Source organism: Callospermophilus lateralis, chromosome 4, assembly GCF_048772815.1.
Source record: "Callospermophilus lateralis isolate mCalLat2 chromosome 4, mCalLat2.hap1, whole genome shotgun sequence".
Lineage (NCBI taxonomy): Eukaryota > Metazoa > Chordata > Mammalia > Rodentia > Sciuridae > Callospermophilus > Callospermophilus lateralis.
In genome coordinates, this window is record NC_135308.1 from 153,495,919 (window position 1) to 153,521,913 (window position 25,995).

A 25,995-nucleotide genomic window follows, 5' to 3' on the forward strand; every position below is an offset into this window, starting at 1 on the left:
GCTGTTGTTTACTGTGCATCAAACATTGTGATAGCTGAGGACACATGTCAACTAACCTAACACCTAACAATATTAACAAAAAGGAACCCCTTCATTCTCTCTTTACAAATTAAAAGACACCAGTTACATAATTTGGCCAAGGGCACAAACCATCATGCTGCAAAGCCCAGAGAAGACCCTTCTACAGACTCCAGAGCCCACATTCATAGTCTGCCTCCCAGCGTGACCACTTACCCAACAGCAGCAGTGGATGAAGCCACCTGCAAGGGCACAGAGAAGGCTCAGAGAAAAGGCCTGTCAAATGAGAGGTTACTAATTTATCATCTTAAGGTAAAAAATGGAAGAGAGTTGTAAATAAGCAATACTGGCTTCATTCTCACTTAAACATCTCAATCTCTTCTTGCTTTGGGGTTTTGGCCATTAGGTTAACTACCTTGTGCAGTATTTCCATGTTAAAGGAATTTAACCCAGCGTGTGCTGAAATAAATGAAGAGAGTGGATCCAGTACCAGTGGTTTCTGGGGAACCAGAAGAGGCGGGGGCTGCCACCCCTCTTTAGAAGACTGACCTTGGAGCTGCCCCAGGCACAAGAACTACCCTGTTGGGGTTTCATGAGAAGTTTCAGCAGATAACCCTAATCACCCAGAACACGTCAACCATGTCCTCAACTATAGACTCACCTATTCTACAAGGAGGCAGCAGAGTAAGGCACCATCTTAGGAAGAGGACTGGGGGGATGGGGGGCTGAGATACAGGAAGCACAGTTTAAGCACTATCACGTAATAATAATCAGAATATGATCTCAAAGTTAAAACACCCAAGAAAAGCTTTCTTCCCTTCTAACCTTAGAAAAACTCAAGTCATACCTAATTTTCCCCTAAAAGACTCATCTCCTTCCTCTACAAAATGAAATTAAAGAGAAATCCTATATTTAAAAAAAAAAAAAATTTATTTTAATCCTTCCTAGAGGAATACAAATTTGAATGAAATACATTCATTCCATAAATACATTAGCAGCAAAACCTTCGTCTCCAGCCCAGAAGTTGTGATTTCAAGCAGAAGGGCATGCTCCATCAACTGTAAACTTAAGGTATGTGTCTGCTTCTTGAGAAAAGCTGGGTATGCATCTCCCTGGGACCTGAAAACAGATCCATCTGGTGACCATTAAGACTTTTCTCTACCTTCCAAATCCTTTGGCATCCTGTTCCTTCAGCACAGACAACCGGGAAGACCCAGCCTTGCAAATGCACTAATGCCTTTGGAGTTATCTGTTGCTTTGAGTTGGCAACAATTTTAATGGTGTCCTGATACTTTCCATAGGGTAAACCAAACATAAAGAAGATCGTTCCCTTCCTTCCCTTCCATGAACGGAGGTTCCACTCTGCCAGGCATCTACTCATCTTGTCAGCAGACAATCCGTCAGGCAGTATTTGGGCACTCTGTGCTCCCAGTCCCCTTCATCTGAATGATTGGAGGCTTTCTTGGAGACCAAGACACAGCTATCCTTCAAGGATCTCTATGTGACAATAACCAGGTGACTTACCCTGACTTCCATCAAAATTCCTTTCTCCATCAGCAGCCAGGCATCTCTCCTCCTTTTCTTCTCCCAATCACTACCTAGTGACAGATGGGTCCTTTCTTATTTGCCCTCTAGGCACCTGCTGAAAATTTGGGAAGCATGATTTACCCTAAATTCCCAAGTGGCCAGGAGAGGTTAAGGCAGGTGCTGCTTTCAACCTGTGAGCTGCAGGTTCCACACTTCCACGGCTATGCTCCAATCCATTCTGTGATGTATAAGTCACAACAGTCTGCATAAAACACAGTCAGCACTTAGGATGGCAAGTTTAGAGAGTCATCAAGTCATAGGACTGGGAGAAAAACGGAATAATGGGAGAAATTTAAAATAAATCTGGTTTGTTTGGGTCGAAGACTGCTTTCACTCAGGCATAAATGCTTCACCCAAATTATCATAGAAAGAACAGACCCCAAAAGTTGACCCTTTTCTCCCTGCCTATCACTTAAAAACAGCACATGCTCTCTCCTCCCAGACTGCTCTAAAGTGTTTCCATTCAGATGCTCTTTTGTAAGTGCTTTATCAATTCCCATTCAGTCCATTTAGACTATTGGCTGGAAGGAAATCAGAAACCACTTCATATAAAAACCACTGTAGTGGATAACTCGTTAAATGTGTTTTTCCCTTTGCATTTTCCATCCAAAGCAGTTGCTTTTTTATTTATGAGCAGTAAGAGACTCGTCTGTTGAAAACATAGCACTGTTAATCCTACAGTCTTCTGTTGCCACAGAGTCTGCTAGATCTTCCTCCTCGGAGTCCTCCTCCTCCTCCTCCTCTTGTGCTGAGGAACTGGAGGTGGGTCCTTTACAGGTCTTCAGATGGCGGGTAAGATGATATTTGGTTAGATATGCCTTTGTACATTTTTCACAGACATAATCTCGCTTTCCTTCATGAGAATTGAGATGCTTCTTCAAGTGATTTGTTCTCAAAAACAGCTTATCACACTTGGGACACTTGATCTGGCGTTCTCTAAGAGGGACAAAAGAAAAACATTTGATTTGGGGTTACAAATGACATCTGAGGCACACACTGAATTCTTTATAACCTCAGCCTTTGTCAGAGATGTTCTACCCTTTTAGAATCAGGTTTAGTTTTGGTTTTTTTTTTTACCTTTATTTCACTCATTTAGTTGTTATGTGGTGCTGAGGATCAAACCCAGGGTCCCACGCGTGCAAGACAAGCATTCTATTACTGAGCCACAACCCCAGTCTGAGGTTTGGTTTTTTATAGGAGACACAGAGGTTATAAAACATAGGTACAGTTTGAATAGCATATGCTAATTTTGCCCCTTTTAGGTTCTTCATAAACGGAACCACTCTATTTATATTTCTTCTGTGTCTTGCTTCTTTCACTGAATATGAAGCTTGTGAAATTCAATCACATATCAGTAGTTTGTTCCCTTCCATTGCTATATATTATTTATAAACAGACCACAACTCTGTGGTACTGGGTTTGTCTATTACTAATGGATATTCTGATGATTTTCAGTTTTTTTATTAACATAGGTAAGACTGTTATGAACATTTCTACCCTTTCAAATTATTCTGCGACATGTAAGCATTTCTCCAAGAACACACACAAGAGCAATATAATTGGATCCAAGGTCAAAAGATACGCACAACTTCAAGGTCAAGGAAGATAGTAACTTCACTGTTTCCTGAAACAAATGTGAAACAAGGTGATGAGATAAAAAGTTACAGAAATTAGGGACATTTGGTCTGACAAAAAGAAGGTTAGGGCTGGGGCTGTAGTTCAGTGGCAGAGCGCTTGCCTAGCATGCATGAGGCACTGGGTTCGATCCTTAGCACCACATAAAAATAAACAAATAAAGGTATTCTTTCCATCTCCAACTATCAAAAAAATTTAAAAAAAAAAAAAAGAAGGTTAATGGGACAATGGCAGTGTCCATAAATTGCATAAAAGGCTATCAATTTAAAGAAACAAGTTTACTTGTGTTTTCATTCCAAAGGGGAGTTATAGAGTGAAAGGATGAGGCTGATGTCAGCTTGACTCAAGTAAAACTTCCACAACTATGTGATAGTCAAGAAACAACAGTATGTCCACTTGCCAGAGATACGGTACAAATCAGTCTTTTGTTTGGAGGAAGTCAACAGTTCTCAACCCTGGCTGGACACCAGGCACCCGGGGAGCTTTCTAAACTAGCAAAGCCAGGGCTCCACCCCAGACCAATTAAATTAGAATCCCTAAGAGTGGGTCCTGGCACCAACTGCTTCTCACACTCACCAACTGGTTATAACAGGCAGTGCTAGTGATAGAATGCCTCTCCATATCCCCCAGTCACAGGTTGAAGGCCTAACTCCAGCATGAGGAAGGGACTACAGGAGACAATAAGACTGAGTTCGAGACATCCATGGTGGGATTAGTGGTCTTACAATAAGAGGAAGACACCAAAGATCTCATTTTCTCTCTCTCATGTCCCTTTCTCCCTACCTACACCCAAATGGAAGACTGGGTGGCTCAAACAACAGAAGGGGTTTCTCACCATTCTGGGGTAGGAAGTCAGAGATCAGGGTGTTGGTATACTGGGTTCTAGTGGGCGCCTTTTTCCTGGCTCATCGTGGCTTTCTCATTCTGCTTTCCTCCCCTGCTATTTAAGCCATTCAGCCTGTGGTATTTAGTTGGGGCAACCTTAGATATCTAGGCTGTTTGACTAGATGATCCCAGAGGTCTTTCAGCTCTAATCTTGTACAATTCCATATTTGATAATTAGTATCTAATCTCCCAAAATTTTATAATAATAATAAAACTAAAGACTATTTTAAAAGGTCCTTTACAGCCAGGCACAATAGTACACACCTGTGATCCCAGCTATTTGGGAGACTGAGGAAGGTCAAGAGTTCAAAACCAACTTAGGCATAGACCTAGGTTGCCTAGAAAAACCCCCATCTCAAAAAAAAAAAAAGATCCTTTTGAGAGTTGAGATGTAGATTCAGAATCCCTGGACATTTAGCATTTCAGGCTGCACTGTAGTTAAGTTAGAAAGCAAACATAAGAGCTGATACCAAAGCATTCTGTAGTTTGGAGAAACACTTTGCTTTGGTATCAGAAAGCCTCTGGTGAATATGGATCTCTTAAGAGCATCTACATAATATTTTCTCCCTCTTCCAAACTCACTCAAAGGGACAATGGTAAAATCTGTTTCATCTACTACTACTGTCACTAATGCAGGTTGGAGAATCCATTACACTTGGATTTAGCAATAAATTCCTAATTAATCTCCTGATATTTGGTCTTTTCCCCTTCATTCTCTGTCCAGCTATCAGAGTAATCTTCATAGAATGGGTATGTCACCACAACTCGACACCCTTTCCTTAAAGTCCTGCAGTGCCTGCACAACCACATGAATATAACCAATATTACTGCTCTGAATACCTAAAAATGGCTAAGATGGCAACTTGTTTGTTTTCTTGTACACGCGCACACACACAAACACAGAGCACAGAACAGTTCCTGATACACTGCAGTGGTGGGGGAGCAGATCCTTCCCTGGCCTGCCATTGTTTACAGAATAAAATTAATTTCTTTGTAGAATAAGAGGCTCTTCATGGCACGGTGGCTGCCTCTCTCTCCACTCTTTTCTCATATGCACACTATGTTCTAACTATAAAGAACCACATTCAAAAGTCCTTTTTGCATCTGTTTCTGCCTGACATTCTCCCCCACCTACCTAGAGTACCATTCTCACTCCTTACCCTCCTCTGCCTCCATGAATACTTCTAATTTATCTTAAAACTTAGCTCAAACTACCAAGAAGCCTTACCAAACCCCCAAACTGGCATAAGCGCCCTTCTCCTATGGTTTTTCAGCATCCAGTGCCGCATACCATGGTAAATGTTTATTTGCTTCCAGGGTAAAACCAAAAACTGCTTGGTTATGTAGAACACAGGAGGCATTTACCATGCACCAGGGCAGTGAACAGATAGCGTCAGCACCTGCAAGTTCTGGAGCTGGCAGGCTAAGTCCACCACCCAAGGATGGCATCATGGCTGCAAGGCTACTTACTGTGTGTGGATGAGCACATGCTGCTTGAGGTCCTGCCTGCGCATAAACAGCTTATCACAGTAATCACACTTGAGATTCTTCTCACCCGTGTGGATGACCATGTGTGATTCCAGGTGAGCTTTCTGGGTGAAAGACTTGTCACACAAAGTACATCTATAGTTCTTCTGACCTGCAAATTTACCCAAAATGTCACACTGAGTATAAAACAACTGCTAGCATTCTCAAAGATAAATTATATATGAGAATGCAGCAAGGCAAGAATGTAGCAGAACTGGCTGGTACCTGAACTTTGCTTTCTAGGACTGTCTCCCTAGAAACACTCATAGCCATTTAATTTATATTTTGCAACTAAAGCTAATAATTCTGCTCTACTTATAGGACCTCTTATCTCGGTATGTATTAATGTTTATAGCTGACCAATGAAACCAAATTGGTGAGAACAATACTAATAATCCCAGTGCCCTACCTAACAAAAGAACAGCTCATGAATTCTAGCACTCATCTGTAAGCAAACATATTTTTATAACCTACATTTTCTACTGTTCTCTTTTTAACATATAGTATGACCCCATAAACCATACAATCCTTTTAAGAGTACATAAATAGATCCAAGTCCAAGGGCTCAGCAAACCTATTCTTAAAGGCTAGAAAGAATCAGATTTTGTTGGGTCACAGATCTCAGCTGTAGCTACTCAGTCATTAAAAAAAAAAAAAAAAACATGGAGAAGGTCAAGTGTGGTGGCACACTCCTGTAATCCCAGCTACCCCAGAGATGGAGGCAAGAGGATTACAAATTTGAGGCCAGCCTGGGCAACTTAGGGAGACACTGTCTTAAAATAAAAAGGGTTGGGGATACAGCTCAGTGGTAAACTGATTGTCTAGCATGTGTGAGACCCTGGGTTCAATTCCCAGTACTCGAAAGAAAAAAATTAAAAATAAATTAAAAACTTCCTTCTGAAGACTTAGAGAACAAATCACCCAAGAAAGCAAAAATCTCATCAGTTCTAGAGTTTATAAAAAAAATAAATAAATAAAAAAAATAAGAGCTGAAAGAAAGGGTTGGTTTGTATGGAGTTTAGAAGATAGAAATGCAAAAATCAAATCTGGGCAGTTTACAGAGCGCTATTCAAAGAGGCTCATGACCAGGGCTGAACTATGTAGTGGGAAGCTCAGGCTACTTCTAGGGAATTCCCTTTGCTTTAAGTCCAAACACAATGACCAACTTTCTGATGAACTGCATTTTTCCAAATACATTCCAACTATTGGTGGAAGCACCTAGAAAAATCAAGCACCACACATGCCTATAATCTCAGAGGCTTGGGAGGCTGAGACAGAAAGAACACGAGTTCAGAGCCTCAGCAAAAGTGAGGCACTAAGCAACTCCGTGAGACCCTGCCTCTAAATAAAATACAAAATAGGGCTGGAGATGTGGCTCAGAGGTCAAGTACCCTGGTACCCCTTGTCCCTTCACCCCCCCTCAAAAAAAAAAAGAAAGAAAGAAAATCAAACACTTTACTAACCCCTCCAAGGAGTCTCAGTTATCCATCCCACAAAGGTCTACTACCCAAGGAGGTCCCATCAATAGTCATCTGGATTCTTTCTCTGACATTGTTATGGTTTAGATATGTGGTATCCTCTAAAGCTCATGTGTTTGGCAATGCAATAATTTTCAGAGGTGAAATGATTAGATTATGAGAGCCTGGACATAATCAGATCAATTCACTGATATGGAGTCACAGGATGGTAACTGTAGGCAGGATTGTGAGAACCTTGATGTAATCAGTAGATTAATTCACTGATATGGATTCACTGGATGGTAACTGTAGGCAAGATGTAGCTAAAGGAGATAAGTCACTGGGGGCATGCCTTTGGGATTTATATTTTGTCCCTGGTGACCAGAGCTCTTTCTCTGCTTCCTGATTGCAATGTCCAGAGCTTTCTCTGCCATGCCCTTCCACCATACATTAGCCCTCACCTCGGGCCCAGAGCAGTGGAATTGGTCATCTATGGACTGAGACCTCTGAAAACTATGAGCCCCTCAAAAAACTTTTCTTTTTCTATGTTGTTCTTGTCAGGTCTTTTGGTCACTGCAATTAAAACTAAGTAAAAACAGACATTTTATTTCAACTCTACCTGCAATCTCAAATTGTTGCAAAAATTCCATTCTGATAGTCCTACAGAACTTACCAGTATGTATCTTGAGGTGGGTCCGCAGATTGCTTGGATCACTGAAAGCCTTGCTACAGAAGTCACACTTGTGGGGCTTCATACCCATATGACCCATAAAGTGGACGTGCAGTTTGGAAGGAGAGATAAAAGCTTGGGGGCACATTGAGCACTTCCATTTTCTTTCTTTGCTGTGGCCTGGACCATGGTTACTGCTGTGACCCTGGCTAGGGAGATGGTTATGGATGTGGCTGGTCAGATGAGCTTTGAACTCTGAGTAGGAATTGCATTCCTTGCCACAGTTACAGAGGTGCACATCTGGATGTTCAGGAACACCTTTAAAAAAAGAATTACTCAATGTTTCCTGAGACTTAAATTTCAAAACTGTCCTTGATATTAATAATTGTTCCTTACAAATCTCCTAACAAAATTTCCAACTTGTCCACTGCCCATAAAATTAACTTGTCTTTTTCAGTGCTCTATCCCTACCATTTCAAATAATGTACCAAGCACGTAAGAAAGCACTTGGTAAACATTGCATTATATGGCCTCTTTAAATATCACTGTCAATGGAACAGTAGAAAGAGCTTAAATCTCAATATTGCTGGCTTAAAAAGTAATTTTAGAAGCTTAAAGCTCAAATCAATGTTGTACCATAAAAGCTCATTTTATACTAATATTGCTTGGTCAGTAACATTCACCTTATGACAGACCTCACAGATTTTAACGTCCAAATATAGATAGTAACAGCTTGCTTTTACATATAAAAAAGTTCATTATTTACTTCAGCTATCGTGTAAATCATTACCAAAGGATATTCCTGGTCCTTGGCATTCTCACTATGCTAGATTCATGACAAATAAGTCTTACAAACTTACCAATCTGCTGAGCATAATCCCGACTATAATAGAAAAGCAGTTCATGTTCAGGAGGGATGTCTTGTGAGGTGCAGAAATAAATTTTTCCATCATGGGGATAAGCCACCAAATTTTGCTCTTCCCGATTCCTAAGTCATCACATTTAATAGATTAAACATATTATTTTTGGCTTTTTTTTTTTTTTTGGTGTCTCATTATGTTGTTCAGGCTGGCACCAAACTCCTGGCCAAAGCAACATTCCTGCCTCAATTTCCAGACTAGCTAGGACTACAGGTATTTACCACCAAACCGGGCTTAGCGTATCTTTTCCCCCCAATGCTGAGGACTGAACCCAGGACCTTTTACAAACTAGGCAAGCGCATTCCCAGGAACTGCATTCCCAGTGCCTTAAGCATATTAATTTTGAAATACATATTCAGTATCTTGTACCCCCTGTAGTGAATTCCTTAATGAAAGCTTAGAACTATTTTCTCTAAATCATTTTTGTAATTCCCTATCCCACCTATTAAGAGCAATTTCTAGAGAAACAGAATTGTTTTACTTAAGTGCATTAGTTGATTCTTTTTATAGTCAGAAACACTGCAGTCTACTACTGGAAGCAAAAATTATAAATGAAATTTAGTCTTAAAAAAATATTAAGGGCTGAGGTTGTGGCTCAGTGGTAGAGTACTTGCCTAGCATGTATGAGGCACTGGGTTTGATCATCAGCATCACATAAAAATAAATAAAGTTATTAAAAAAATAATAATTTAAAAAAATATATTAAGACAAAGACACAGAGACAGCTAACTAACAAGAATTAACTCCAGCCAGGGACAGTGGCGCATGCCTGTGATGCTATGACTCATAAGGTTGAGGCTGGAGGATCACAGGTTCAAGGCCAGCCTGGGAAATTTAGTGAGAAATTATCTCAAAAATAAAAACTAAAAAGGACTGGGGACATAGCTCAATGGTAGAATTCTCCTGAATTCAATTCTCAGTAGTGCACATTTGAAAAAAATTAACTCCAGTAATAGCCTGAATTTGCAAATTCAATGACTATACATTCCTTATTACATTGTTAAGCTGAAGAACCTATTCATTAAAAAAGGGTAGTGCCCAAGTCTGGCTGGACACCAAATCAGGAGGTCAGGAGCCACTTGTAGGTTCAAAGAGGAACTCCTTTATTATCTGAACTCCACCGGCACTCAATGCGCACTCCCAGGGAACTCTCTCCCCCTTCCACTTAATGGGAACTCCGAGAGAACTCCCAAATAGCGGGCGCCCCGAGGCAGCAGGAACCACCCTATTGCCAGAAGCAGGGGTCTATATACAACTGAATACACAGCCTGTTTCAATCCAGCATCATCCAGTCACAGCAATTATATACACAGCTTAACTTAATTATCATCATCTTAATGGCTCTCTGGCATCACCTTTCAACCACTCCTACTGGCAAAATGCTAGGCGCCATTCGGACTAGGCTGTGGCTCTCAACAGGGTAGTTCTGGGCTGGGGTTGTGGTTCAGTGGTAGAGCGCTTGCCTAGTATGTGTGAGGCGCTGGGTTCAATCCCCAGCACCATATAAAAAAACTAAATAAACAAAGGTGTTGTGTCCCTCTACAACTAAAAATAAAAAAATTGGGTAGTTCTGTGTGTTCTGATTTATAATCACCATTATTCAACCACCACTAGAGTGACGATATTGAAAAGTCTTAGTTTTAAATATGTGCAGGTACTTATGTAACGTGGATTCTTCATCCTTTCATATTTTATACAAAGCTTCTTACTGAAAAATACCAGAAAGGAAACAACTTCTCTCATCCACAACTATTCCTACCTGGCTTTGCGCACAAACATCATCCAATTACATTCATTTTCGTCAGTTGTAATGATGCAGAATTCTAGGACACCATTGTGGTATATCTGCCAAAAGAAAGCAGACACATGTCACATGAACTGATAAGTGATAAAGTACTACACTAAATTCTGGTCAGCAATCCATTCATCTGCTCATGTACAGTAGATCCCCACTTTCCTAATCAGTGTGAAAATACATGACTGCCTTCTCCACATGCTTATCACTTCACCAATCCTATCTCACAACAGATTAAAGAGCATCAGAGACCTCCAGTTAGTACTCAGAGTACAAAATGACTTTGTTCTTGATTATTCACTTTTTAGTTAGAAAATATACAAAAAAGAAAAACAAAAGTCTTCTTATCCAACCATATTCATCACTACCACAAGGCAGGCACAGAGTAACTGACTATTCACTAAGGGCAAAAGACCGCCCCTCCTCGTTTTTTTCCTGTTGGACCCAGCATTGTTTTGTGTTCTATTTTGGACATCAAAACTGAAGTCCCCAATGACAGTGGCACCTTACTTTTCTGATTATCATAAGACCTACTTTCTACCACTTCAATTTTGCAAGCATTATTTCCAATTCATTGAGATTCTATCAAAACATGCTATAGGAACAAATATTTATGTCAAAAATTTGCATTTCCATTAGAAAACTAAAGAAATAATCTTAGTTTCCAATCCTAGAATTGTTTCTTAAGCTAAATATTTAAGGAATATTTTAATTAAAAACATCACATAAACAAATTTCTCAGCTTCAGCTGCAGCAAGTAATTAAAATGCATAAAAAGGATCAAAACGGTTGGATTAGCTCACAAAATGGAGATGAAAACAGTTTATCCTGTTTGTTCAGTAGCTGGTATTGTGCTATAGAATTTGACTATGAAGAATAACAAAAATAATGTAATATTAAAGAAAAGACTGACAGCTAAATGGCACTCACGGCATTAGTTCTGGGTAATTCTTACTTTATTTCACTTTTTAAAACTACCGCATTATAATAAAAACAGCCAAAATTCAGAAAAATTACATCGGCACTGACCTTCCAAATATGGTTAACAGCCTTGTCTGTCCACTCTGCTACTTCCATGGAGTGACTCTGTTGACCAATAAGGGGCCCAAAGCAGGTGCGCACAGGAATGGTTTCTCCAGTCCATACACCTATCAGTGGACGGACACCAACTACACAATCAATGACTTTAAAAACTAACAGGATACTGACACAGGTGCTTAACTCATTCAAAGACTCATTTTCAATGACCTTAAGTACTACAAACAAGTCAGCACTCCTGAGAGGTAGCTAAGGCCTGTACAGGTCCTGGCGTGTAATTAAGTAAAATGCAATGAATGGATTCAACAGCACTCAGAAGAAATGCAGAGTAAGAAGCAGTATCAGAAATTCCGAAACCTAGTTGTATATATAAGGAAACTGACCTTGTCCTTCCAAATACATTACTTTAAAGTTAATACACAAGAAAGTACAGAAAACATTGTTCTATTATAAAAATATAAAGCAATTACTATAAAAAAAATCAAACTTCTAAAATCTTTCATGCTTAAGGCACTGCTCTATATTATATAAGCCATTTAGCACTGTCAAGGCTTAAGCTCAAGCCGTAGCTGAACGAATAATAAACCTAATTTCATATCTTCAAAAAACAGCATAGGAACTTGAAAGCCACGTTAAATTCACATATGGGAAAACGTACTCTGACAGTCTACATTCCTTTTTCCGAAGAAGTATTAGAGAACTTACAAATATCTGATCAAACATCTTTTGTGCCATACAATTGTCAGTGGTAAATTTTTCATGTTTTAATACACAAAGTTTCAAGGAGTGTGCTGTTAGTATAATTGTTAGCGGATGAAACAGCTAGAATAAAAGTCAAGGCTTCAAAGACTCAAGCCAGGACTCTTTCCTCTACTTAAACCTGATTCTAAAAAAGGGGAGGTTGCCTAATAAAGTTTTCAATTTATTTAGTGCACCCTAAACACGACAAATATTCTCTAAAACTATCCTAAGCCATAAACAGATTTTTGGATCAACTAATAATCACTAAATAATATAAATCATACACATCCACTCTTACAGCTCTACCCTATTAAAAAGAAACTTGATGTGCCAAGATTCTTACCAACTTCTGCTCCCACAATTGACTGGCGGAGAACAAGCTGCTTTGGGAGAGAAAGTCTTGCTCTGCTCTCTATTGGAGTATCAGGAACAAAAGTCACTGGTCCATGATCAGGGCAATCTGAAGGATAGGCTCGGTCACAAAGAGTGCACCCTATAAAGACCAAATTTGAGAAACACAAATGGGTGTAGTTCACAGGTTAAATTATGACCTTTTTTTTTTTTTAAATTTAAATGCTAATTCCTAAAATGTAACCAATAAGACATAGTTCTAACAGAAATACTGTAATCAAAGAACAACTTTCTTATATTAAATATATATGTCCATGCTTAGACTTCTTCAGGATTCAACAAAATCTAATTTTCTTTAGATTTGACAAGATAAGAAAAACTGATAAGAGAAACTGGAGTAATAGTACCATGGTACAGCATTTGCCTAGCACAAACAAGGCCTTAGTTTGATCCCCAGCACTACAATAAAAGTTAAAAAGTAACACTGTATTACTTCAACAACCAAGTATTATTATCCCTTACATTAAGTAGATAAGCAATACTTTTGGATAGGGTACCCTAAAGTGCAAATGATTACAATTCTGAACTGTAAGAGAAAACTGAATTGAAATGTTAGTCATGCAGAGTGGGAGAAAAGATGGCAGTATGGACACAGGGGACAGAGGCAGCTACACCAAGCCTAGTTTTGACAACACATTCTAAAGAAGACAAAAAATAAATTAAAAAAATAACCAATGATCCACTCTTGTGGAGAACAGGAAAAATCATATTCTCACAGACCTACGTGCACCAAATTTTTCATGCATTCCATCTTTTGCATTGTTAGAGAGGGTACTGCCTTCATTCACTGTTCTTTGGTTTGGGGGTTTTGTTTGTTTTCAGTCCTGGGGATTGAATCTAGGAGTGCTCTGCCACTTAGTTACATCCCCAGTCTTTTTTCTTCTTTGAGATAGGATTTCACTAACTTGCCCAGACTGGCCTCAAAACCTGTAATAGTCCTGCCTTAAACTCCCCAGGTGCTGGCATTACAGGCATGTGCCACCATGCCCAGCTCAAGTGCTGTTAACGAGCGTGCTCTTCCACACATTTTGTTCTGTTCTTTAAACTTCTCTTTCTGTGTGTTAAGGAACAGTATTCATGACACTGTTATTCAATGACTGAGTTCAGACTTTCCAAATTCATTCACAAAGTAGCTGAACACAAAAATAAACCTTAGAACCATAGCCATCTTGTCTTATTTTCCTAACAATCCATTTGAAATTTGTACTTCAGTGGAATAAAATGTCCAAGTTTTCATATTCAGGAAAAACAGTAGTATAGCTATTACTTCAACTACTATTTGATTAAAACAAAAAAAAGTGACTAATCAGATTAGAGATCCCCTACACCTGATGAGAACTGAATCTCCATCGTTCTTAGGAGGAATAACCTCCAAAAGAGATTCAGACTCCATACTGAGAAAAAACGATTAAAGGTTTCTCCAAAAGACACACAAATGGCAGTAAGTACAGGAAGATGTTTGACATAATTAGTCATTAGGGAAATACAAGTAGAAACCACAATGGGATACTACTTCACATTACTAGGCTATAATAAAAACATAAAGAAATGATATATGTGGGCAAGAATATAGAGAAATTGGAACCCTCATATATTGCTACGAATGCAAAATGCTACAGCCACTTCAGAAAATAGTCTGGCTGATTCCCAAGAGGTTACATATAAACACTGTACCCCATAAATATGTGTGTCATATATATATTGTGTGTCAATTAAAATGTGTAAAAGTGTGTATTTATTTATGTATCTATACTGCAGTGCTGGGCTTTAAACCCAGGACCTCATGCATGTTGGTCAAGAGCTCTACCACTGAGCTATTTCCCTAATCCAAACTTTGTAAAGTCAAAAATAGAGTAATTCCACTCCTAGATGTGTATCCAAGACAATTAAAAACATCTGTTCATACAAAAACTTGTACATGAATGTTCATAGCAGTATTCATAATAGCCACGAAGTAGAAACAACCAAAAGTACATCCACTGATGAATGGCTAAAGTACAGCATATTCAGAATGTGAAATAACAGTCAGCTATAAAAAGGAATGAAGTACTGACACATGCTAGCTACAACATGGATGAGCCATGATAATAATGTGCTAAATAAAGAAGCCAGAGACAGAAGGTCACATACACTATGATTCCACTTACATGAAATGTTCAGAATAGACACATCCATAGAGATAGAAAGTAGATTAATAGTTGTCTGAGAACTGAGTAGAAGGAGGACATGAGGAATAACTGCTAATGGGTATAGGTTTCGCTTTTTTAATATTTACTTTTTAGTTGTAATTGGACCCAATACCTTTATTTTATTTATTTATTTTTTTAAATGTAGTGCTGAGGATCAAACCCAGGGCCGCACACATGCAAGGCGAGAGCTCTACCACTGAGCCACATCCCCAGCCCTGGCATAAGGTTTCTTTATGGGTTGATTAAAATGTTTGGAAGTAAGACAGTGGTAATGGCAGCACAACTTTTGAATATACTGAAAATCGCTACACTGTATACTTTAAAATGTACACATATGCCTGTAATCCCAGCAACTTGGGAGGCTGAAGCAGGAAGATCCAAAGTTCCAGGTCACCTTTAGCAATCTGGTGAGACCCAAAAAACAAAGAGGGCTGGAGATGTAGCTCAGTGATAAAGTACTCCTGGGCTCAATTCCCAATACGAAAAAGAAAAAATATTTACACCTTATAAACTTGAGATTTTAAAGGTTAAAACAACAATGATCAACATATTGATTGACTTCTGCAGCCCACACCATGGTGGGCTTCCTTTTTGACTCTCTTTGGAAGCTCTCCCTCCATTGCTTGTCTGGATACCCCTTGCCCTCTTCTCTTCTCATTGTACACTTATACTAGACAGTTTAGCCACAGTCAACATCTTGGTCTTCATACTCTCTAAATATTTACAGTCAGATCCTTCCTGAGCTCCAGATTCAACATTTCATTAGACATTTCTACTGGGCATCTTATAGACACAAATCAAATGCCTAAAACTGAACTTACCCTCACTCCAAAAAATGTAATAATTCAATCTCTTCTTTCATTATTCTATCTACCTAGATTCCCATGCCCAAAATAGGGTTTTCTCTTAAACTTTTCCCCTTCCCCAACTTTATCCAGTCCACACAAGCTCTGCTGAGTTCTTTGTAAATGATCTCTAATTTCTTCATCCTCAATATCTCTACTCTCACTTGGAAAATCATCATTTAAATTGTGGCAGCTCAGTACCTATTCACTTATCTATGCTTCCCATCACAGAGGCTCTCTAAAGACTGCTCTATCCCAGCGTCTAGCACACAGGTTGGTATACTAAAAGCACAACATGTTGCTTGCATAAATGAGGCACACAGTGTGATCACTTTTACAATTTTTTGTTATTGTTGCCCAATAAAAGGAACTTCTACATGATATGTATTCCAAGGGGAAAAAAAATGCATTGACATCCACTTATATTTTCCATAGGGTTATAAAAGTGATCTCATAATTTTTTTCTTTTGGTCTTGTGTTGAAAGTACACAAGTCATGTCACACAATTTAGCTTTAGGACAGTTTACTCCTGGAACTCTATTTGTAAGACCTTGGAAACACCTTAATACTTACCTGTAAAATACAGAAATGATTACTTTTCTTCAAGTGGACACTGGAAGAACCAGTGAAGCATACACCATTTAGCTTAATTAAGAAAAAGGAGCCACAATAATCAAAGGAGATTACAAAGGAAAAGAAAAATTCCAAAGTCTAATAACATTCCATACTCCCTTAATCTGTGCCAGATTTTGTGTCTAAACCTCTTAGGCATGAGGGCCTTTTAAAACCAATATTTCCAAAAAGAAAAGCTAAGCACACTCACAAATTGTAAACAAAGTTGCCATGTTTTCCTTGTTTGAATTGGAGTCTTCCATTTGCAGTGTTGGTGGTACAAAAGAAAGACTGTCTGAAGATACATCTACATGACCTGTACCCATAGCAACCTCCTGGGTAATGGAGGAGACAGCCACAGGTTCTAGGCTGAGGCCAACTTCATGGAGGGAAACAGATTCTAGGGAGGCGAGGTTGTGTGAGGTAGAGAGTGCCACGCTTACAGAGTTGGTGCTCATGGCCACAGTGTGGATGGAATCACTGAGAGCACTATCAGACATCCCGTTGACTCGACTTGCAATGTGGTCTGTTTCCATGACCACAGGGAGCTCCAGGCCATTCCCATGAATGGGTATCACACCACCATGTCCTACTGTGTCTGCTGCAAGGTTATTGCTCACAGAATCCACAGAGAGAGGTTCATGACTTCTGGAGCCATTTGGGATTTGGGAATGCTCGCCTGCAACACCATCCATTGTAAGCTCCTCTGCCATTCCGTCAGTAGAGATTGGGCTGGTAACTCTAGAAACGTTCTCCATGGTGATTGTTGAGTCCAGAGCCACCTCATGGCCATCACTAGGATGAAGGCTTTGGGCGCCATGTGTGTTCACAGAGCGAGAGTCTATTGAAACAATGCCTGGTTCTAATCCAACATTTCCATTGGACTGATAGGGATCAAGTGCTGATGGGTTATTGGCAATAGATAATGCTGTATTACCATCAACGTTTATAGAGTTGGGATGGATGTACTGAGGAGGTGGTCTGTCAGCTAAATAAGATAAAATGCCTGAGAAAAACAAAAGATTAGGTTTCAGACTTTTTACATTGCTATATATTAAAAATTCCAAGTACTAGAAACTATTTTCCTTATAAATGTAACTAAAATCTACTTTAATTTAATCAATATCCATATTTTATAAATTTAATCAATATCCATATTTATTACATAAATAAGTTTTTTCCTGTGAAATCCTAAAAAATTAGCCATATTCCTTTGAGGCCAGGTGGAAATAAGTCATTTAAATGCTTCCTTTAATATTTACATGGTTGCAATTCCTGAGTCCTAAGATGCTAAAATTTGCTCTATTAAGAAACTAAACAAATGATTTGGATGCAGATTTTGTTAAAATCTTCTACTAATAAATTATATTTAAGTTAACTGACTAAACTATCAAAACACATTAAACTCTACCCAAAACAAGTCACAAATGTACCAATTCTATTGAAACAAAACATAAAGAGTGTAGTGTTGGGATGGAAACCAGGGCCTCAAGCATGCTGAGCAAGTGCTCTACCATGTTCCCAACTCCAAAAAAACTTTTGAACTTGTGCTTGTAAGGACGTAGTGAAATGGTACTTGTTGCACTGCTAGTGTAGTGTGAATTATTAAAACCTCTTTGAAAAGTACATCTATGAAGAACCTCAAAAATACTCACATCTTGCACAAGAAATTCTGATTATGATGACCTTCCCTAAGTGCATTTTTGTAAATATTATACACAAAGATATTTGTAACAACATCAGTTACAATGGGAGTAAAACCTGGAAAACCAAACTGTCCAGCAATAAAGACTAATATAATGAACTACAGAATATGTGTTCAGTAGAACGGAATGAGTCATTAAAAAGGAGAATTATGAAAAGCACACAGCAGCATGAAAAAATATGCAGAGCAAACTACTAAGTTAAAAAGTAAACAATCATGCATGCAATCATTTACAAATAGGACCTTAATTATGAAAAACAATAAAAGCCTATACCCAAAATAAAAGACAGGAAGTACACTAAAAAGATGTTCACAGGGACTTTGAGAGTTTCCCTCTAACACTTTTCTAAAGAACAAAAATTCAATAAATTTTTAAAAACAATGGCACTGCAGCAGGGTATGTGGTGGGTAGGTATTAGAAACACTGAATCAAAAGCCCAATGCGGTGGCAACCGCCTGTAATCCTAGTAACTCGGGAGGCTGAGGCAGGAGGATCACAAGTTCAAGACTAACTTCAGCAACTTAGTGAGATCCTGTCTTAAAATAATAAAAAAGGGGGCTGGGGTTGTGGTTCAGTGGTAAAACACTTGCCTAGCACATGTGAGGCACTGGGTTTGATCCTTAGCACCACAATGAAAAAATAAATAAATAAAATAAAGGTATTATGTCCATCTATAATTGAAAGTATTTAAAAAAATTTTTTTAAATAATAAAAAAGGGGTGGGGGATATAGCTGAGTTGGTAGAGTGCTTACTTTGTATACACAAGGCTCTGGGTTCAATCCCCAACATCACAAAAAAATAAATAAAACAAAATTTAATTAAAAATTAAAATGTGGCTCAACAGTAAAGCACTCCTGGATTCAATCCCCAGTACCCACCACCCCGCCAAAAAAAAAAGAAAGAAAAAGAAAAAACTAAACCAAGAAGATGCCAAAGGAGGAAAAAGAAAAACTGTTTATGTGCAATTAACAAATTCAGGTTAGTCAAACTGCTATATGTAGAATACATTAGCCAGGCATGGTGGCACATGCCTATAATCCTAGCAGGTCAGAATGCTGAAGCAGGAGGATCGCAGATTTGAAGCCAGCCTCAGCAACTCAGTGAGGCCCTAAGCAACTTGGTAAGATCCTATCTGAAATTAAAAAAAAAAAAAAAAGGGCTGGGGGCTGGTGATGTGGTTCAGAAGTTAAGCATCCCTGAGTTAAATCCCTGGTACCAAAAAAGAAAAGAATGAATATGTGCACATTCTTAGAGGAAAGAACATAAATATAAACAAACCCCTCCAACCTTGGCATTAATATCTAATAATGACAAAGAAAAAAAGAGTCGTATTCAAATCTTCAAGAACTGTGTTTAAAAGTTGGCTCTGTGCTTTTTTTTTTCTCTCTCTCTAACAAAGAACTATAAAACTTACCAGGTAAAATGGTTCTGAAGTAACTGCTCTCCAGGTGGGGGTAAGGTGGTGGAGGTAGGGTATAGTTTCTTTCAGGTAACCCACACATCACCCCTCGATCCCCAATACCCATTGGGAGCATCAGAGACAAAGCAGAAGGCAGAGAGCTCAGGGAGGGACCCAAGTTTGGAATTGCCACTGGCAGACCTACAAAAAAAAATTTTTTTTTTTCCTTAAAGAAAATAAATTTTAAAAATTCTCTCCACAGCCACTGTCTAAATTCATAAAACTTCTTGCATATGAGCAAAAATCTTAACTTAGTAGGCTTTCTCATCCCTAGGCAGACAAATATCCAAACACATGACAAAGCAAAATAGCTTTAGTCCCAGAATTAGTTCCCAAGTTAGTTTATAAATAAAAGATGATCCTCCAGTTGTCTGCACTGCTCTTAACCCATTAAGTCCCAAGTTTTCAATGCTGTATTATAATGACAACAATGTATTAAAATAGCTTGAAAGTCATTATATGTAATTATATTAATATAACTATTATTAAAATTGTGTTCTTTTCATTATTGTTATAAGCAGTGTGTGTGTATATACATATATATACATATATACACATATATACATATATATATACACATATAAAATATACTGTTTTTAAGTGTTTACAGATGTTCCACAACTAGAACAATGGGACAAAACGGTTAAGCACCAAAACATTTAATTTATATTTAAAAACCTAGTTTAAAGAACCTTTAAAAAGAGAACAAATTATATTCAGGAAAAAAAAAGAAAGAATTGTTCCAAGGAGTGAAATATGGTTTTTCTTTTTTACTTTGTATTTTCCTTTCTATATGGTGGAATGGTTCACTTTTTAAAAATTCAGATATGCTTCTACTTGTAAGAGTGCAATTCAAAGTCAGATGTAAAATCATACATATACACTTTCATACAGTCTTTTGTATATATTCTGTGCCTCACAATCAATAAAAAATTTAAAGCTTAGATTATATCTATCTTGAAACATATCTACTTGCGAAGTGCTGAAGTGGCCCTTACTATGCCTAAGTATCATGATGAATACTCACCCACCTGGACAGTGCTGATTTTGCATATTTGTGTCAGGAGCAATATTTTTTAATAAGCTTTTCCTCAATAAGAGTGTCCACTAAAAGTAATGCTTAAGAGACAATCAGCTGGGTTAACCACTAATAATTTTTTTTAAATTTCTTTTGCGGACACTTAAGTGTAAAGAGATATTAATTTTGATTAATCTTATCCAACTGCTGTATTTTACTAATTAGTCAGATAACTCTCTACAGAGAACTAAGTAGATAACTTATAGATCTATCTAAAATAATCCTAATACTAACTCCTATTTTGATAAAAGTCTAGCATATTTCAATGTCACAGATCCTTAAAAATCAATAGCTTATTCATTTTTTCTCCACTTCAATAGGAAAAATAAAACTAGACAAAAGAAAAATAGTACAGTAACAGGGAAGAATGAATTCTTCTTGTATTATTCTCTGAGTGACAAGGCTCATAGGGAGCTCTCCAGAGGAGCTACAACTCTGGGACCACCTCTTTTCCAGAATTTCATGTCTGGCACATTTCCAATTGTTCAGTTTCAAATCTAGCAATAAAGCCCCATTCCCTATGCTTCTGAGAATTAAAGAGTAAATTTAACTGATTCTCTTTATTAACTCAAGGACAAGGTACCAAGATGAGAACCAGATGAGTGGATAACCCAGAAGGAATGCCAAACTTTGGACAAAATGCTACCAATCAAAAAGAGACCATAAGACAAAAAAAATAATAACTACTACTCCTCTTATCCACTAGAACTCTGCAACTCTGCAAAATATTTTCTTCTATGCTACCCCATGTGGGACTGCCATTCAGGTCTTTCCAGTTATTTCCACCCTTAAAAGCACTCCAATCTCCTCTAGGCTCCACTTGGCAGTGTTAAGGTGATCAAGTGCTAAAATGCAGAGGCACTCCCTTACCGCTCACCTGGGGCAGGGATGGCACTGTGAGTAGGTGAGGCAGCCAAACCCAGGTGACTTCCTGAGACTGGCAAGGCATTGCTCACAGAGGATGAAGTCAGCTGCTCCATCCCCACTGGGCTCAGGTTCATTTCATTCATCCTAGGAAAGATCATACACAACCAGTTATACAGAAAATTACCTCAGTGACTTCATGTTAAGATGTCCAACAGGGGCTAGAGTTGTGGCTCAGTGGTAGAGCACTTGTCTAGCATGTGTGAGGCCCTGGGATCAATTCTCAACACTGCGTATAAATAAATGAATAAAATCAAGGTCTATCAACACCTTAAAAAAACCTTGGGAGGAAAAAAAAAAAAAAAAAAAGATGTCTAAGAATCTGAATTTGTGGGGATGGGGACATGGCCTGATCAACTAACTATTTGTTCTATCTCTGAACTCTCTGAGATAGCTAATGTGATAAGCTATCTCAGAGAGTTCAGCAGATAGAAAACTAGATTCAGTTGATCAGGCCATGTCCCCATACCCACAAAATTCAGATCAGCCTTGTTCCAAACCCCATGCATATCATTTAAAGAAAAGTCTGTAATCTATACAGCATGTTGGCAATGACTTTCTTCTCACAATAGTTATTTTCTCTTATTGGTTTATTACTTAAAACTATTCAAAAATTTTTACTACTCCTTTTTACCTGGAGGTGAGGCAATGATGGGTCTGATTCAGATCACCAATGGGGTGAAGAAGCAGCATACTTTTCCCAGGGGTCAATATTTTATTTTATTAAAAATACCTTAGTAGGGGCTGGGGTTATAGCTTAGTGGTAGAGTGCTTGCCTACCAGGTGTGAGGTACTGGGTTTGATCCTCAGCACCACATAAAAGTAAATAAATAAAGCTATTGTGTCCATCTATAACTTAAAAAAAATTTTTTTAAATACCTTAGTAATCAATCAATACTCTTAATATCCCCTAACTACCAAGGTTCAATAATCTTTGCTAGAACATTACTAAATATTACTCTGAATTCTCATACCAGTTCTGCAAAATAAGGTATATGAGGAAACTGAAACTCAAAGGTGGAGTGGCATGTCATATGCCCCAAATCATAAGAGTGATTAATGAAAGAACATAAAACATCCTGCAAAATGCTGCCCAAAAGTTTACTTTTTCAATATACCAAATTGTTTTCTAATACACAGACCATTTTTGGCAGGCTAAAGAATCAAAAATCACCTTTTCTACGCAATCCATCTTGCAGTGCCACTAAAAACAACTTAAAAATAAGAGTAACACTGATTTGAATAAGGCATTATTGGAGGTTATTTTTAAAAAGTATTAGTTCTTAATCAGAATTCAGAGACTATCATACTATAATCATTACCATTCAAAGAGGCTAGTCAACACAACAGTAAAAGGTCTCTATGATTTTTAATCCTTACAATGGGTAACAGTGTTAGGCATTCTTTTCTGTATATCTACCTATATTTGGAAGGGGGGGGGAAGGGAATCAAATGGGGCTCCATATTCCTTAGCAGTGAAGTCAAACCCAAATAGGTTTTTAATTTTGAAAAACAGCAATGATACTTTAACAACCAAACCGGAACTAATGATAGCTAATACTTATTACTCCCTTATCATGAGTTAGGCACTGGGCTAAGAGATTTACATTTAGATTTTCTAATCCTCATGAACACCGTAAGATAGTTTTTTTGTTGTTGTTGTTAATCTCACTTTAAAGATGAGGAAACTAGACTCAGAGAGGCTAAAAAGATCATATAACTTTGGGCTGGGGATGTTGCTCAAGCGGTAGCGTGCTCGCCTGGCATGCGTGTGGCCCAGGTTCCATCCTAAGCACCACATACAAACAAAGATGTTGTGTCCGCCGAAAACTAAAAAATAAATATTAAAAAAAAAATTTTTTTTTCTCTCTTTCTTTAAAAAAAAAAAAAAAAGATCACATAACTAGTCAGAGGTAGTGTAGAGTCAGGATTTAAACCCAGATCTAATTTAAGAAACACAAACTCTTGCTGGGTGTGGTGGTGCACACCTGTGATCCCAGCTTCCTGGGAAGCTGAGGCAGCAGGATGGAGAGTTCAAAGCCAGCCTCAGCAAATTAGTTAGACTCTGTCTCTAAATAAAATATAAAAATAGGGCTGGGGATGTGACTAAGTGGTTAAGCACCCCTGAATTCAGTCCCTGGTAACAAAAAGGAGGAGGAGGAGGAGAAACCTCTTAACTATGATAAGAAAATTACAAAAAAAATAATAATAATAATTGCTTTGGGGGCTGGGGTTGTGGCTCAGTGGTAGAGCGCTCACCTAGCACACGTGAGGCCCTAAGCTCATGTGAGGCCCTAGGTTCGAGCCTCAGCACCACATATAAATAAAATAAAAATGAGAAAATCTCTTAGGTCTATAATATAAACAAATACCTTTAAAAAAAATCGCTTTGCCTTTTATACAGTTTAAATGCATCTTGAATTATTCTACACTTACAGAGTTCGCCCTTTTTCCTAACCAGGTTATCTCATAAAATTAAGCTCTTGGACACCAACTAAATATACAAGGTAAACCTAGTATAGTCTCTTGTGTAGAAAAGGCACTCTGAACATTTTGATTTTATGGAGCAATGTAAAACTCATCATCCTTGCTAGAGAGACATCTAGAATCACATGGCAAATGAAGCACAACATATGGACAGTACACTGATAACAGTACTTTATTACAAAAGAATGCAAAACTTCTTGTAGCTTAAAGAAACCATAGCTACCTTAAATTCTGAAAGATTTTGAGCTTGACTTGGTTTAAAACAGACTTTTCCCATAACTTTTTATAGCTATAACCATAACTAAAACACAATAGTCGCTGGAACATTTAAGAGCCCACAACAAATTGGTTATAATTATTTTTTAAAGCAAAACTTAATATCTTTAGTTTTAACTCCCATTCTGAAAATTCCTGAATATTAATCTAAAAACCAAAATGGTGTTTCTAGGTTCACTTCTGGGCCTTCTCAAACCAGTTCCAACCAGAGTTTAATGTAAGAGGCTCAGCAGATTTCTGCTTTGTTCTGAGTCACTAAAATGTGATGACCTCAGCAGCCATAAACTAGAGGTAACTAGAATCCCACAGAGAGAGGCAGAGGAAGGGAATGTACAATATGTTCCTCATAAGATTTTCCTACTCTAAAGGGCAACTGTATTCTAATTACCTTTCTCAGGGGGGATTCTAAGAAGCAATCTTGGAAGAAAGGGCCACTTCCCTACTCATTTCCTACACTCCTATACAGTTTATGTATTTTTAACTGATCTGTGTAAACACTGGCCAGTTATTGGTCTCACACCTTTTCCTGGAATGACATATAAGAAGCTAACTGAAATGCACACTTTGCAAAACAAACAGACAATCTGGATAACTTCAATGAATTCGTGTTTTATCTTCCTCATTCAAAACACAAAGCCTTTGAAAAGATCCTGAAAAACAGGAGGCAACCCCGGTTGTGCCTTTGGTCTGCTTCTGTACTGCACAGGTCTGGTTCCTAGAGTGTTTTAAGCATCCGCATGAAGCCTGCGGGATTAAGAACGTAATCTCCCCTCTCTACCATCCCTGCCACAGGGTAACCAACAAAACTCACGGTGAGCACGATGCGGAAGGCGGGCAGGCAGGAGGGAAGGGTTGAAAAAAAAAAAACAAACACTTTCCTGATAAAGATATTATTAAAGCTCAAATAACTCAAACACATAGGAGAAAGGGGTCAACCAGCCAACAATAAATGTCTGTAGCTAATTTAGAACAACTGTTCACACTCAGAGTAAATCAGGAGGATGGAGGAGAGTGCCTTCAACCCAACGCTAGTTTCTGGGTTTTGTTTCCTTTGGGACACAAACCCATATGCAAATCACACCTGTAGCCCTCTCGTTGGCACCAAAAACAAAAACACCAACTCGGGCATTCATCTGCCAGATGCTTGCCAACGATGTCACCTGCGCTGCGCCCTCGTCCTGACTCACCTGTGATGCATCAGCTTCGGGCCAAGCGTCGCAGAGAAAAGCGCTCCGGCGGCGGGGAACCGGCATCAGGGTTTGCGTTCCAGCGTCACGTGCTACCGCATCTTGCTCACAACCGCTGCACGACCGCGGCCACTCGTCCTCGGGGCCGCCCGGGGCCGCCCAACTTCTCCCGAGGGCCGGTGGCCGCGCACCCCGCCGCGGGATGGGGCATGCCGGGGGACACCCAGGGCCTTTCCTCCAGAAGCTTTGGGGAGGAGCTGCCCAACCTGGGGGTGGAAAGAGCGGTCACCAAACACTGGGAGCTAACAGACCCCGTCTCCTCGCCACTGCAGAGCCGCAGGCGCCGCGACAGCGCCTCCAGGGCGGCCACCTCGCCCGCCCGCCGGCCTCGGGCCCGCAGGCCGCCCTCGCCCGCCCGGCCCACGCGCAGCCCACCTGCCGGCCGCGCGGGGGGCGCGCACCTGCCCCTCCGCTTTGTTCCTCATCCGGGCAGAGCTGGCCTGGGGCCCTCCCCGCCCTCGACCCCCGCGCTCCGGGGCCGCTCCCC

General features: G+C 39.1%; 1 protein-coding gene across 2 annotated transcripts; it reads right to left on the bottom strand.

Moving 5' to 3' along the window:
• Window positions 1-973: 973 nt before the first annotated feature.
• Prdm4 (PR/SET domain 4) lies at window positions 974-25,995 on the bottom strand. 2 transcript variants are annotated; one of them, XM_076853259.1, is made up of 12 exons: window positions 25,884-25,995; window positions 25,449-25,714; window positions 21,452-21,585; window positions 19,452-19,637; window positions 16,542-17,336; window positions 12,617-12,766; window positions 11,524-11,642; window positions 10,459-10,544; window positions 8,640-8,767; window positions 7,783-8,097; window positions 5,596-5,764; window positions 974-2,541 (listed from the first exon to the last, which is right to left on the bottom strand). In XM_076853259.1, the coding sequence occupies exons 2-12, from the start codon at window positions 25,457-25,459 to the stop codon at window positions 2,229-2,231; spliced, it is 2,406 nt and encodes an 801-aa protein (XP_076709374.1). In that variant the 5' UTR covers window positions 25,460-25,714; window positions 25,884-25,995; the 3' UTR covers window positions 974-2,228. The 2 variants fall into 2 exon arrangements, with proteins under 2 accessions (XP_076709374.1, XP_076709373.1); XM_076853258.1 differs by having other exon boundaries at window positions 11,524-11,663.